Below are 12,198 nucleotides of genomic sequence, written 5' to 3'. Positions count from 1 at the left end.
AAAGAAATCTTTCAAAAGTGACTTACAAAACAAACGTATGTTACATCGGGACAATATGGAAATCAATATTACACCCATAAGATGAATTTTCAAAATTCAATCCTTTGTTTCATTAAGTTATTTGCAGTTTGATCTAAATTGCCCAGTGTCATATAGAACTTATAGGACTTAAAAAACATGCCTTCTAGACCATGTAGGTTAAAGTGCACTTTTGGAAAACAGACTGTCTCTAGTCACAGTCAAAAATAAAGGTAAATGAAATATTAGCTATAAAAAAGAACACATTTGAGTCAATTCAATGAGGTGGAGGAAACTGGAGTCTATTATACAGAGTGAAGTAAGTCAGAAAGAGAAATGCCAATACAGTATATTAACACATATATATGGAATTTAGAAAGATGGTAATGATGACCCTATATGCAAGACCGCAAAAGAGACACAGATGTAAAGAACAGACTTTTGGACTATGTGGGAGAAGGCGAGGGTGGGATGATTTGCGAGAATAGCATTGATACATGTATATTATCAAATGCAAAATAGATGAACAGTGCACGTTCAATGGATGAAGCAGGGCACTCAAAGCCGGTGCTCTGGAACAATGCAGAAAGATGGGATGGGGAGGGAAGAGGGAGGGGGAATCAGGATTGGGGGACACATGTACACCCATGGCTGATTCATGCTGATGTATGGCAAAATCCCCACAATATTGTATACTCCAATTAAAATTAATTAATTAATTTTTTAAAAAAGAAATTACACACAAACCAGAAAAAACAGTAGAGTGGGAGGAGAATAAATAAAGCTGGGGAAAAAAGAATAAAGGTGAATATGTTATAAAGATTGTTTTTGTTAACATGGACAGTGGAAAGACATGTTTACATCGTTATCTCTTATACACAAACATTATATAGAAATAAATATTTTATATAAAATATATAAAAATAGAAATAAATTTTAATATTTTGACCATTATGAATGGCATTTGATTGTTTCACTTCCATCCCCCAAAGTTGATATATTCGAATTGCCCCTCCTCCAATTTTAATTTTCTCAGTGAGAAAAAAGATATTAACTTAATAGTTGGGAATATTTAGGCATTTTTGACAGGTAAGCTCTCTAGAAATTATTTTTGAGAATAATGAGGTGGGTGTTGAACTGATTCACTCTTTTCAAATGGATACCCACTAGTCCCAAAACAATGTATTGAACTTTATTTAGATTGTGTGTGTGTTAAACTCCAGCAAGTGTGTTTAATTTTGCCGTCTTGCATTCACAGATATGTGAGAGTATTTCTCTGCCAGGACCAACTGTTTTAATAAAGCTTCTGAGAACTTGAGAACAACCTCTGGATGCGTCTAACTGAATGAAAGCCAGTGACATGTTTCTATTCTTTCCTTTTAGGGCACCACCGAGGACCCAAATACCCCTGTTTCCATGGTGACCAAAGGAGTACCAGAAGATAACAACGTCACACTTGTGTTACAGGTTTGAAATCATTCCCAGTTTCTGTGAATGTTTTCTCATAGTAGATAAGTCTTCATTTTTCCTTCCTCCAATATGCCTGAAGGAATTAATTATAAGTTAGATGGGACAAATTGCTTTTCCTTTCTGGGTCTCCACATCACAGGACAAATCCAAACTGCACGTGTAGATTTTTAACCTTATCTCTAGAGGTCTCTCCCTTCCCTCTTTTCTGAAAATAAACATTTCCCATATTCGATGACAATTGACTGTTTCTTCAGGGGTATACTAAAAAGCTGTAAGAGAAAGTACAAATGCAGGGGAATTTAGCAGAAAAGCAAAGGTGAAACCAGGTAGCATGGGTACGTTCTCAGTCGCTCAGTCGTGTCCGACTCCTGGCAGCCCCACGGACTATAGCCCACCAGGCTCCTCTGTCCATGGGACTTTCCAGGCAGGAATACTGGAGTGGGTTGCCATTTCCTCCTCCAGGGGATCATCTCCACCCAGGAAACCAGGTAGAAGGTGATGCAAAATCTAGGACCAGTGAATTAAAAACATTCAATTACTTCACAATGGAATGAAGTGAGAGTGTAAGGTCTGAGTTTCTTCCATCTTTGTTTAAACATTCACGCCTTTTCCCTACACTGTTTCCTTCTTCTGCTATTAGGCAATAGAAATATTCCCAGAGAAAGCTCTTAGTTATGGAAGCTTTCAAGAAATATCTGGAAAATAGAAACTGTAATTGTACTCCTGCCTGGAAAATCCCATGGACAGAGGAGCCTGGTGGGCTGCAGTCCATGGGGTCGCAAAGGGTCAGACACGACTGAGCGACTTCACTTTCCCTTTTCACTTTCATGCATTAGAGGAGGAAATGGCAACACACTCCAGTGTTCTTGCCTGGAGAATCCCAGGGACAGGGGAGCCTGGTGGGTTGCTGTCTCTGGGGTCGCACAGAGTCGGACACGACTGAAGTGACTTAGCAGCAGCAGCAGTAGTTTCCTTTTATGATTTCCTCCTAGACAATAGTCATTTTCACAACCACTACTTTTTTGTTTATTCATCTTTCATTCTTTACAAAATTTTTATTGGTATATCACATTCTATTTTTTATTTATTCCTAAGTATTTTGTTCTTGTTTAAAATTTTTATTGGAGTATAGTTAATTGACAATGTTGTTAGTTTCAGGTGTATAGCAAAGACATTCAGTTATATATATATATTCATTCTTTTACAGCTCCTTTTCCTATGTAGGTATTGTAGAATGTGGAGTATAGGTCCCTGTGCTATACAGTAGGTCTGTGTATGTTAATCACAATTTCCTAATTTGTCCCTCTCTGCATCCTGTGTTTCCCCTTTGATAATCATTAGTTTGTTTTAGAAATCTGTGAGTCTGTTTCTATTTTATAAACGCACTTACAATTTTTAAATTTATTTTTTTCCATTATGGTTTATCACAGGATAGTGAATGTAGTTCCCTGTGCTCTACAGTAGGACCTTGTTTTTTATCCATCCTATGTATAGTAGTTAGCATCTGTTAATCCCAAACTTCCAGTCTATCCCTCTCCTAACCCTCTCCCTCTCGGCAACCACAAGTCTGCTCTCTACATCTGCACACTCACTATTTGTATGGCAGGAAATAGCCGATTCTTTTGGCAACTTCAGCAACATCACCACCAAGCCATCTCAGGAACATAAGGAAGAAACCGCCCGTTTTGCGACACAGTATCTTGACAGAGTGCAGTCGGCAGCCTATGAAGCTGCCCTCAATCGACCCACAGGAGGAACGCTGAGGAGAGAGTCACAATTTATGGGTAAGCTGCAGTCATAGATACTCAGGCAGACTCTCAAACTTAATTGGGTTCAGGAAATGCTGGTTGAGGCAGAAAACAGCCTTCTCTTTCTTTACACTGGCAAAATCTGTGTATGTACTTGACATGAAATATCTTATTTCTCTTCAGAACCCTAAGTTTGCATTGGATGAGGCTTGAAAGTTCATTTGACTGGACCATCCATTCATCTTTCAAGTCTAATCTGTTTTTAAAGTGAATCTTTTGTGGCTGTGTGTACTGTCACTTTTAATCCTAGAGTCACCCTAGGGTTCTTAGGTACAAATCTTTATCAAGGATACACTGAAGGATAAAGCAGTCTTTACTCTTAGAATTAGCAAGGCTTCCATGGGCATAAAGAGCACCTAGTCAAGTGTCTGATGCCTAAAACGATTTGTGCTGTGTACTTAGCCACTCAGTCATGTCAGACTCTTTGTGACTCTGGACTGTAGCCTGCCAGGCTCCTCTGTCCATGAAATTCCACAGGCAAGAATATTGGAGTGGGGTGCCATTTCCTCCTCCAGAGGATCTTCCTGACTCATTGAACCCAAATTTCCTGTGTCTCCTGCATTGTAGGAGAATTCTTTACCCGATGAGCCATCAGAGAAGCACCCTAGAAGTATTTACTAATAGTCAAATGAATGAATGAATATATGAACAGAAAAGCTGTGGTGCTGTCATCAATTAGAGGATAAAATTCCACTTTAAGAAATTATTTTGGTGAAGTATAGTTATCCCCCTCACAACCTCTAAGTTTTCAGACTCTTCTTTCCTGCTGACATCATGTGTAAGCAATGATATCTCACTATAGTTTTATCTGCATATCACTGATTACTAGTAGATTAGATGTCTCTATTTTATGCTGGCCATTAGGTTTCTTTTTTGAGATTATTCTGATTTATATTTTTTGTCCAATATCCCTTATCCTTTTACTCTTTGTCCATTGTGTTTTTGGGTTTTATCTTATTGATATTTAGGAGCTTTTTACATATGATGGACCTCATTTATGTCTCTAAATATCTTCTGCCAATCTGTGGTTTGTTGAAAGGATGTTTGAGTGGAGATGTTTTCACTTTTGATGTACTCAAACTTCTCTGTATTAGAGAAGAGGTGAGGAATATAGCAAATGTCAGGGAAGCAGTTTGTGATGCTAATTAGAGTGAATAGAGTAGGCTTGGAAAGAAGGCAGATTTGTGAGAAGACTTGAAGAAGAAAAAGTAAGCTACATGCATATCTGGGGGAGAATGATATGGTCAGAGGGCTTGAGGTGAGCATTCCTGGTGTTTTGGAGATACTTGCAGAGTGACTGAAGGTGACTGGACAAGGAACTGATGCAAGGCAAGATCAAGCAGGGTCCTCCTGGGAATTGTAACAGCACTGACTTTTATTCAGGGAGACCCTATCTGATTCACATTTTGAAAGGATCCCACTGGCTGCTCTGGGAGAACAATGAATGCAGTTAGATGATTGGGATGAGCCAGGAGAGACCTCCTGATGGGCCAGATGAAGTCAGTGCCCCAAATCAGATTCACACCAAGGTTGGTGTCTTTTTAGCAAAAGGTCTGGATTTGCTGCCAGGATGCATGTGGAGTCTGAGAGAAAGAGAAAGTTTGGTGCTGAAGTTGATTAATATGTAGATGATGAAAATATTTAGCTTATTCAAAACAAAAGAAGCTGAAGAGTGAGTATGGAGAGATGAAGGGAAGAAAGAAGATGTCTTATGATTCTTTTTTTAATTAAGTTTTTTGGGAGTATGGTTGCCTTGCAGTGTTGTGTTAGTTTCAACTATATAGCAAGGTGAGTCAGCTACTTTTTTTTCTATTTCCTTCCCATTTAGGTCACCACAGAGCACTGAGTAGAGTCTCCTGTGCTAGAAAGTAGCTTCTCATTAGTTATCTATTTTATTTGTTGTTAGTTTTTAGTCGCAAAGTCACATCCAACCCTTTGAGACCCCATGGACTGTAGCCTGCCAAGTTCCTCTGTCCATGGGATTTCCCAGGGAAGAATACTAGAGCGGGTTGCCATTTCCTCACCAAAGGATCTTCCTGACCCAGGGACAGAATTCGCATCTCTGGCATCTCCTGCATTGGCAGGCAGATTCTTTACCTCTGAGCCACCTGGGAAGCCCAAAGTATCAATAGTAAATGACATATTGTTGTTCAGTCACTCAGTCATGTCCGACTCTTTGTGACCCCATGGACTGCAGCAGCCAGACTTGCTTGTCCTTCACTATCTCCTGAAGCTTGCTCAAACTCATGTCCATTGAGTCAGTGATGCCACCCAACCATCTCATCCTCTGTCTCCCCCTTCTCCTGCCACCTTCGATCTTTCCCAGTATCAGGGCCTTTTCTAATGAGTCGGCTCTTCGCATCAGGTGGCCAAAGGATTTGAGCTTCAGCTTCAGCATTAGTCCTTCCAATGAATATTCAGGAGTGTTTCCTTTAGGATTGACTGATTTGATCTCCTTGCAGTCCAAGGGACTCTCAAGAGTCTTCTCCAACACCACAGTTCATGAGCATCAGTTCTTCAGTGTTCAGTCTTCTTTATGGTCCAGCTCTCACATCCATACATAACTACTGGAAAAACCATAGCTTTGACTATACAGACCTTTGTTGGCAAAGTAATGTCTCTGCTTAATATGCTGTTTAGCTTTGTCATAGCTTTTCTTCCAAGGAACAAGCATCTTTTAATTTCATCACGGCAGTCACTGTCCACAATGATCTTGAAGTCCAAGAAAGTAAAGTCCATCACTGTTTCCATTGTTTCCCCATCTATTTGCATGAAGTGATGGGACCAGATGCCAGGATCTTAGTTTTTTGAATGTTGAGTTTTAAGCCAATTTTTTCACTCTCCTCTTTCACCTTCTTCAAGAGGCTCTTTAGTTCCTCTTTGCTTTCTGCTGTAAGAGTGGTGTCATCTACATAAGTAAGTTCAGTCATTCCTTTGTGTCCAACTCTGCGACCCCATGTACTGCAGCATGCCAGGTTTCCTTGCATATCTGAGGTTATTTATATATTGAATTTGTTCCCTCCAATAAGAGACTGGGTACCCAAATAAAGCCAGCAGCTTCTATGTGTCCACTCCAACTCCATCACCCAAACTCCAGTTTTCATCTGAAGCTCCTACAGTTGTCATTTTTTTAATTTAATTTTTATTTATTTTTCTGCCATACCATGCAGCATGTGGGATCTTGGTTCCCTGAACAGGGATCAAACCCATACCCCTTGCATTGGGAGCATGGATTCCTAACCACTGGGCACCAGGGAAGTCCTTGTCATTTTTTCAAATGAGATGGACAGGAGATTATATTTTAAAATAAGTGTTTATAAGGATTTCCAACATTCATGCAGATTTTCTGTTTTTTTTGTTTGTTTGTTTGTTTGTTTTAGTTATTGAAGCGCTGACCATCAAGAATGGTTGCAAAACAGAAAATGAGATAGTTAAATTACAGATTGAAAAGGAGACAATGGACATCGATTGCACTGTTGTCACTGGAGGAGGAACTGGAGGTAACAGAAATTACCTAAATTATCTCAACATCTCTAGAATTGGGAGCAGGGGAAACTTACTCTTATTTTTTATTGAGTTATATTAACAATTAATACACAATATTATACTAATTTCATGCAGGCGTGCATGCTAGGTCGCTTCAGTTCTGTCCAACTTTGTGCCACCCTATGGACTATAGCCCACCAGGCTTCTCTGTCCATGGGGATTCTCAAGGTAAGAATACTGGAGAATTCTTGCCTTGGGTTTCCATGCCCTCCCCCAAGGGATCTTCCCGACCCAGGGATCGAACCCATGTCACCTGTGGCTCCTGCACTACAGGCGAATTCTTTACCACTGAGCAGCAATTCTTTACCAGGGAATTCTTTACCAGGGAAGCTCAATTTCAGGAATACAACAGGCTGATCTGATGCTTTTATACGTTATGAATGATCACCTCAGTATACAAAATTGTTACAATATCCTTGACTATATTCTCTATTTGTAATTACATCTTTGTGACATATATTTTGCAGCTGAAAGTTGGTACCTCTTAATCCCCATCACCCTTCTTCTCCCCATGCCCCCTTCATATTCTCTCCTCTCAAAACCACCACTTTGTTTTCTGTGTCCATGAATCTGTTTCTCTTTTGTCTTGTGTTTTAGATTCTACATAAAAGTGAAATCATGTGGGATTTGTTTTTCTCTGTCTGATTTATTTCACTAACATAACATCATACCCTCCAGGTCCATCCATGTTGCTGCAAATGGAAAGACTTCATTCTTTTTATGGTTGTGTAATATTCCATTGTGTATATATACCACTTCTTTATCCATTCATCTATGGGAGGACACTTAGATTGCTTCTGTATCTTGACTATTGTAAACTGTGCTTCTAGGGACAGAGGGGATATCTCTACTAGAATCCAGACATAGCCATAACATCCTGCAAGTGGAAAGATTTTGGAATCTCTCCCATCTATTTTTCAAGGATGTATGGTCTAATAAATTAGGATTCAGAGTCCTACATTCCATATCTGACTCCTAAGAAACTGGCCAGATAAATCCTTAACTGGCAACACATTCCCCAGTCTCCTCCTCAGGTTCATCGGTTCTTTGCTTCCTTTCAGGTGCTGTGGTCTTTATTTCTTACAAGTCTTTCGGATCCATCTTAGATGGCTCCTTTGTGTCTAAGGAAAACCTAACTCTTGATGAAAAGCTGGATCACTTTCAATTGAATTCCAAGGTGATAAGTGGTACCACAGGATGCAAGAAGAATTGTTCCCTGGCCAAACCCGTGAACTTCACGTTTCACCATATACAGGTGGGCAAAGTATCCACTTGTTTGAGCACCTAGAAATTTCTACTGATCATACCTATAAACGTAGTAGTGAAAAAGTATGGCTTTTACAATCAGTTCTTTCTGCCCAGGCTGATTTATCAGGAATTGCTGGCGGAGATTTGAAATTCAACCCAGTCTTTGGTTAAGAGTTACTCCAAAAATTACATGATGGGAATTATTCCTTCAACAGACTAAAAAGTGATTTAAAAAAAAACTGTAGCCGTATTTACTGTTGGGAAATGAACAAATAAACGTGTCTCTTTACAATCCCATGGACCAGAGCAAGCCAGGCTCCTCCATCCATGGAATTTTCCAGGCACAAATATTGAAGTGGGTTGGCACTTTCTCCTCCAGGGGATTCCTCCCAACCCAGAGATCAAACCAGTGTCTCCTGCACTGGCAGGCAGATTCTTTACCACTGAGCCACCAGGGAAGCCGAGGATGTTCATAGTAAAGTCTTTAAAGTAAAATCATCAAATCACATACTTTAAGTATGTACAGTTATATTTGTCAAGTATTCCTCAATAAAGCTGGAAAAAATAAAAGACTCAACTTAATCAGAATCCAACAACACATTAAAAAGATCCTACACCATGACCAAGTGGGCTTTATCCCAGGGATGCAAGGATTCTTCAATATCCACAAATCAATCAATGTAATTCACCACATTAACGAATTGAAAAATAAAAGCCATGTCATTATCTCAATAGATGCAGAGAAAGCCTTTGACAAAATTCAACATCCATTTATGATAAAAGCTCTTCAGAAAGCAGGAATAGAAGGAACATACCTCAACATAATAAAAGCTATATATGACAAACCCACAGCAAACATTATCCTCAATGGTGGAAAATTGAAAGCATTTCCCCTAAAGTCAGGAACAAGACAAGGGTGCCCACTCTCACCACTACTATTCAACATAGTTCTGGAAGTTTTGGCCACAGCAATCAGAGCAGAAAAAGAAATAAAAGGAATCCAAATTGGAAAAGAAGAAGTCAAACTCTCACTGTTTGCAGATGACATGAGCCTCTACATAGAAAACCCTAAAGACCCCACCAGAAAATTACTAGAGCTAATCAATGAATATAGTAAAGTTGCAGGATATAAAATCAACACACAGAAATCCCTTGCATTCCTATACGCTAATAATGAGAAAGTAGAAAAAGAAATTAAGGAAACAATTCCATTCACCATTGCAACAAAAAGAATAAAATACTTAGGAATATATCTACCTAAAGAAACTAAAGACCTATATATAGAAAACTATAAAACACTGATGAAAGAAATCAAAGAGGACACTAATAGATGGAGAAATATACCATGTTCATGGATCGGAAGAATCAATACAGTGAAAATGAGGATACTACCCAAAGCAATCTACAGATTCAATGCAATCCCTATCAAGCTACCAGTGGTATTTTTCACAGAGCTAGAACAAATAATTGCACAATTTGTATGGAAATACAAAAAACCTCAAATAGCCAAAGCAATCTTGAGAATGAAGAATGGAACTGGAGGATCAACCTGCCTGACTTCAGTCTCTACTAAGCCACAGTCATCAAGACAGTATGGTACTGGCACAAAGACAAATATAGATGAATGGAACAAAATAGAAAGCCCAGAGATAAATCCACACACCTATGGAACCTTATCTTTGACAAAGGAGGCAAGAATATACAATGGAGAAAAGACAATCTCTTTAACAAGTGATGCTGGGAAAACTGGTCAACCACTTGTAAAAGAATGAAACTAGAACACTTTCTAACACCATACACAAAAATAAACTCAAAATGGATTAAAGATCTAAACGTAAGACCAGAAACTATAAAACTCCTAGAGGAGAACACAGGTAAAACACTCTCTGACATAAATCATAGCAGGATCCTCTATGACCCACCTCCCAGAATACTGGAAATAAAAGCAAAAATAAACAAATGGGATCTAATTAAAATTAAAAGCCTCTGCACAACAAAGGAAAATATAAGCAAGGTGAAAAGACAGCCTTCTGAATGGGAGAAAATAATAGCAAATGAAGCAACTGACCAACAACTAATCTCAAAAATATACAAGCAACTCATACAGCTAAACTCCAGAAAAAATAAACAACCCAATCAAAAAATGGGCCAAAGAACTAAATAGACATTTCTCCAAAGAAGACATACAGATGGTTAACAAACACATGAAAGGATGCTCAGTTCAGTTCAGTTCAGTTCAGTTCAGTCGCTCAGTCATGTCCAACTCTTTGCGACCCCATGAAGAGCAGCACGCCAAACCTCCCTGTCCATCACCAACTCCCGGAATTCACTCAGACTCGCGATCATCAAGTCAGTGATGCCATGCAACCATCTCATCCTCGGTCGTCGCCTTCCCCTCCTGCCCCCAATCCCTCCCAGCATCAAAGTCTTTTCCAATGAGTCAACTGTTCACATGAGGTGGCCAAAGTACTGGAGCTTCAGCTTTAGCATCATTCCTTCCAGAGAAATCCCAGGGTTGATCTCCTTCAGAATGGACTGGTTGGATCTCCTTGCAGTCCAAGGGACTCTCAAGAGTCTTCTCCAACACCACAGTTCAAAAGCATCAATTCTTCAGCGCTCGGCCTTCTTCACAGTCCAACTCTCACATCCATACATGACTACTGGAAAAACCATAGTCTTGACTAGATGGACCTTAGTCGGCAAAGTAATGTCTCTGCTTTTGAATATGCTATCTAGGTTGGTCATAACTTTTCTTCCAAGGAGTAAGCGTCTTTTCATTTCATGGCTGCAGTCACCATCTGCAGTGATTCTGGAGCCCAAAAAAATAAAGTCTGACACTGTTTCCACTGTTTCCCCATCTATTTCCCATGGAGTGATGGGACCGGATGCCATGATCTTCGTTTTCTGAATGTTGAGCTTTAAGCCAACTTTTTCAGTCTCCTCTTTTACTTTCATCAAGAGGCTCTTTAGTTCCTCTTCACTTTCTGCCGTAAGGGTGGTGTCATCTGCATATCTGAGGTTATTGATGTTTCTCCCAGCAATCTTGATTCCAGCTTGTGTTTCTTGCAGTCCAGCGTTTCTCATTATGTACTCGGCATATAAGTCAAATAAGCAGGGTGACATATACAGCCTTAATGTATACCTTTTCCTATTTGGAACCAGTCTGTTGTTCCATGTCCAGTTCTAACTGTTGCTTCCTGGCTTGCATACAGATTTCTCAAGAGGCAAGTTAGGTGGTCTGGTATTCCCATCTCTTTCAGAATTTTCCACAGTTTAATGAGATCCACACAGTCAAAGGCTTTGGCATAGTCAATAAAGCAGAAATAGATGTTTTTCTGGAACTCTCTTGCTTTTTCAATGATCCAGCGGATGTTGGCAATTTGATCTCTGGTTCCTCTGCCTTTTCTAAAACCAGCTTGAACATCTGGAAGTTCACGGTTCATGTATTGCTGAAGGCTGGCTTGGAGAATTGTGAGCATTACTTTCCTAGCATGTGAGATGGGTGCTATTGTGCAGTAGTTTGAGCATTCTTTGGCATTGCCTTTCTTTGGGATTGGAATGAAAACTGACCTTTTCCAGTCCTGTGGCCACTGCTGAGTTTTCCAAATATGCTGACATATTAAGTGCAGCACTTACAGCATCATCTTTCAGGATTTGAAATAGTTCAACTGGAATTCCATCACCTCCACTAGCTTTGTTCATAGTGATGCTTTCTAAGGCCCACTTGACTTCACATTCCAAGATGTCTGGCTCTAGATGAGTGATCACACCATCGTGATTATCCAGGTTGTGAAGATCCTTTTTGTACAGTTCTTCTGTGTATTCTTGCCATCTCTTCTTAATATCTTCTGCTTGTGTTAGGTCCATACCATTTTTGTCCTTTATCTAGCCCATCTTTGCATAAAATGTTCCCTTGGTATCTCTGATTTTCTTGAAGAGATCTCTAGTCTTTCCCATTCTGTTGTTTTCCTCTGTTTCTTTGCATTGATAGCTGAAGAAGGCTTTCTTATCTCATCTTGCTATTCTTTGGAACTCTGCATTCAGATGCTTATATCTTTCCTTTTCTCCTTGGCTTTTCACTTCTCTTCTTTTCACAGCTATTTGTAAG

General features: G+C 39.6%; 1 protein-coding gene across 4 annotated transcripts in view; it reads left to right on the top strand.

The window, feature by feature from the left end:
• LOC138440989 (adhesion G protein-coupled receptor E3-like) overlaps positions 1-12,198 on the top strand; it is a 48,466-nt gene that overhangs the window by 14,900 nt on the left and 21,368 nt on the right. For 2 of the 4 annotated variants that reach the window (XM_069591301.1, XM_069591303.1), the window contains 5 exons: positions 1,402-1,485; positions 3,095-3,272; positions 6,677-6,796; positions 6,918-7,010; positions 7,904-8,097. In XM_069591301.1, coding sequence (XP_069447402.1) covers positions 1,402-1,485; positions 3,095-3,272; positions 6,677-6,796; positions 6,918-7,010; positions 7,904-8,097 — 669 coding nt within the window. The remainder of the gene's footprint in view (positions 1-1,401; positions 1,486-3,094; positions 3,273-6,676; positions 6,797-6,917; positions 7,011-7,903; positions 8,098-12,198) is intronic. The other 2 variants (XM_069591302.1, XM_069591304.1) reach the window with 1 other exon arrangement.

Source organism: Ovis canadensis, chromosome 5 (assembly GCF_042477335.2).
Source record: "Ovis canadensis isolate MfBH-ARS-UI-01 breed Bighorn chromosome 5, ARS-UI_OviCan_v2, whole genome shotgun sequence".
Taxonomy (NCBI): Eukaryota; Metazoa; Chordata; class Mammalia; order Artiodactyla; family Bovidae; genus Ovis; species Ovis canadensis.
The sequence above is the reverse complement of the archived record's forward strand: the minus strand, read 5'-3'. Positions and strand labels throughout refer to the sequence as shown.